The sequence below is a fragment of the Panicum virgatum genome, chromosome 2N (assembly GCF_016808335.1).
Source record: "Panicum virgatum strain AP13 chromosome 2N, P.virgatum_v5, whole genome shotgun sequence".
Taxonomy (NCBI): domain Eukaryota; kingdom Viridiplantae; phylum Streptophyta; class Magnoliopsida; order Poales; family Poaceae; genus Panicum; species Panicum virgatum.
Window position 1 is genome coordinate 39,558,090 of NC_053146.1, and position 2,232 is coordinate 39,560,321.

The 2,232-nt window shown below is 58.2% G+C and overlaps 1 protein-coding gene across 1 annotated transcript; it reads right to left on the reverse strand.

Moving 5' to 3' along the window:
* Positions 1 to 366: 366 nt before the first annotated feature.
* LOC120662599 (mitogen-activated protein kinase kinase 9-like) lies at positions 367 to 1,990 on the reverse strand. The gene is made up of 2 exons (XM_039941715.1): positions 1,685 to 1,990; positions 367 to 1,148 (listed from the first exon to the last, which is right to left on the reverse strand). Exons 1-2 carry the CDS (start codon positions 1,957 to 1,959, stop codon positions 530 to 532), a joined length of 894 nt encoding a protein of 297 aa, XP_039797649.1. The 5' UTR covers positions 1,960 to 1,990; the 3' UTR covers positions 367 to 529.
* Between the last annotated feature and the right edge of the window lie 242 nt (positions 1,991 to 2,232).

Below are 2,232 nucleotides of genomic sequence, written 5' to 3' on the forward strand. Positions count from 1 at the left end.
AAACTCAGAAGTCTTAGGTGTGTTTCCCAGGCACGCCTACCGTAACAAAAATTTCCACCGCAATAAAAACAAGTTGGATCAGGGCGTCCGATTTTTTCTAGGCATCGGGTGCCCTAATCCTAGCACGGTTTTTCCGATCACACCAAAGCTTGTGGTGCCTCTAGTGCTCGCGCACACCGGCACCAGAAATACTCAAATCACACCAGAATGCACCTTGTGATTATTACTTAATAAGAGAAACAATCGTGCCATGACCATGTACCAAATTCTCATCAAGGAGGGTAACAAGCAAGTAAGAAAACTAAATGCGCAAAAAAGCTAAGGGGCAAGCATGCATCAAAGAAACAATTTTGCTGCTGCGCAGAAGATCCAATGCAAATTGGATAAACATAAGTTATCACATACATCACCGAGTACACAAGTTACCTATCCAATAGGTTAATCAGCGAAAGAAACACACAGTTTAATCTGAAGAATCCATCTGCACAGATCGCGTCCACTCCTCGACGACGACGTAATCTCCTGCCCGCTACAGCGTCTGGACGATGAGGTCCCGCAGCGCGCGCCTTGACGCCTCGACGTCGCGGCGGGTGAGGAACGGGTGCCCGAGCAGCTGCGGCACCGTGGCGCGCCGCGCCGGCTCCCACTGCAGGCACGCGGCCACGAACCCGCGCAGCTCCGGCGATGCCTCTGCTTCTTCCGGCACGCGCAGGGGCTCCCCGTGGCAGATGGCCAGCTCCAGCTCCGCCGCAGAGGCCTTGTCCACGTCCGGCACGACGGCAAAGCGGCCGAGGAAGAGCTCCAGGACGGTGACCCCGAGGCCCCAGACGTCGGCGGCCATGGCGCCGTGCGGCCCGGCGCGGGCTCTCGGCGCGAACCGCTCGGGGCTGAAGTAGGCGCGGGTGCCGGCGGTGATGGGCACCTGGAGGCGCTCGCCGGCGCCGCCGTAGAGGATCCTCGACGTGTTGAAGTCGCTGATCTTGATCTCGCCGCGGGAGCTGGCGAGGAAGTTGTCCGGCTTGACGTCCAGGTGCGCGACGCCGCGCGAGTGGAGCTGGGCCAGCCCCACGACGCAGTGCGCGGCCGCCTCGGCGAGCGCCGGCTCGGGGACTCCTCCCCGACGCCGGCACAGGACCAAGGAAAAATTTCTCGGCGAGAATTTTCCGAGAAAACCGAAAATCCTGTTTCTCGGCGGGGTCCGGTTTTTTTACTTATCGCCCGAAATTTTCGGTCCTTTTGAATATCCGCCGAAACCAAATTGGTGCAGCCAAATATCAGGCCACCCGCTGCCTCCTAACACTAAATCTTATTCATATTCCATTCCCCATCTCTCTCGGTCCCTCCACGACTTCATAGGAAGCCATGGCGATAGCGATGACCATATTAAACAGACTGTTTATTGTGGCAAGAAAGTCATATTTATATGCATTGTTGTATCTTGTTTATACTATTAGATTGTTTGGAAATAATCTAGGTTACTTCCTGCATAAATTGAGAATTTTTTTCTAAATTTCATCCGAAATCAAAATGACAAATCCGATAATTTTTCGAGAAATCCGATAAACGCGTTTCTCGCTGACCTCCAGTTTTTTTTCCTTAATGGTAAGGAAAACCCTGCACAGGACGCGGCCGAGCGAGCCGGCGTCCATGAACTCGAGCGCAAACGCGGGCGACGTGCGGCGACCCGGCGGCGCGGCGGAGCACCTCGGCCTCCTCCTCCACGTCGGGGTCCGCGTCGTACGACATCTTGAGCGCGAACACGGCGCCGGTGCGGCGGTGGCGCGCCTTGCTGACCCTGGCGAAGCCGCCCGCGCCGAGGTCGCCGACCGAGTCGAGGTCCGACAGCCGCAGCTCCTCTGGCGCCGGCGTTGGTGGCGGAGCCGCCGGGACCCTCATCATCATCTGGTGCGGGAGGAAGCCGACCCGGTGGGGCGCGGTCGGGATGACGGAGCAAGCCATCGGACGCGCGGCGCGGTGCTGGTGGGTGGGATCGTGGGAGCCTGGGAGGCGACGGCGGCGAGATGCGAGAAGCGACAGGGGGAGGGCGAGGGCTGCAGACGCGCAAGATGGGAGGGAAGCAGTGGAGGTGCTGGGATTTTATGGCGCGGGATGGATTGGAACACACGTCTCGTTCGAACCAAATCGAACTCGATGCGGAGTCTGGAATGGACGGCGGGAAGGGAGTCCGATTGAGCAGCAGAGAACAGCTGGAGAACGATGGTCGGACTCGGA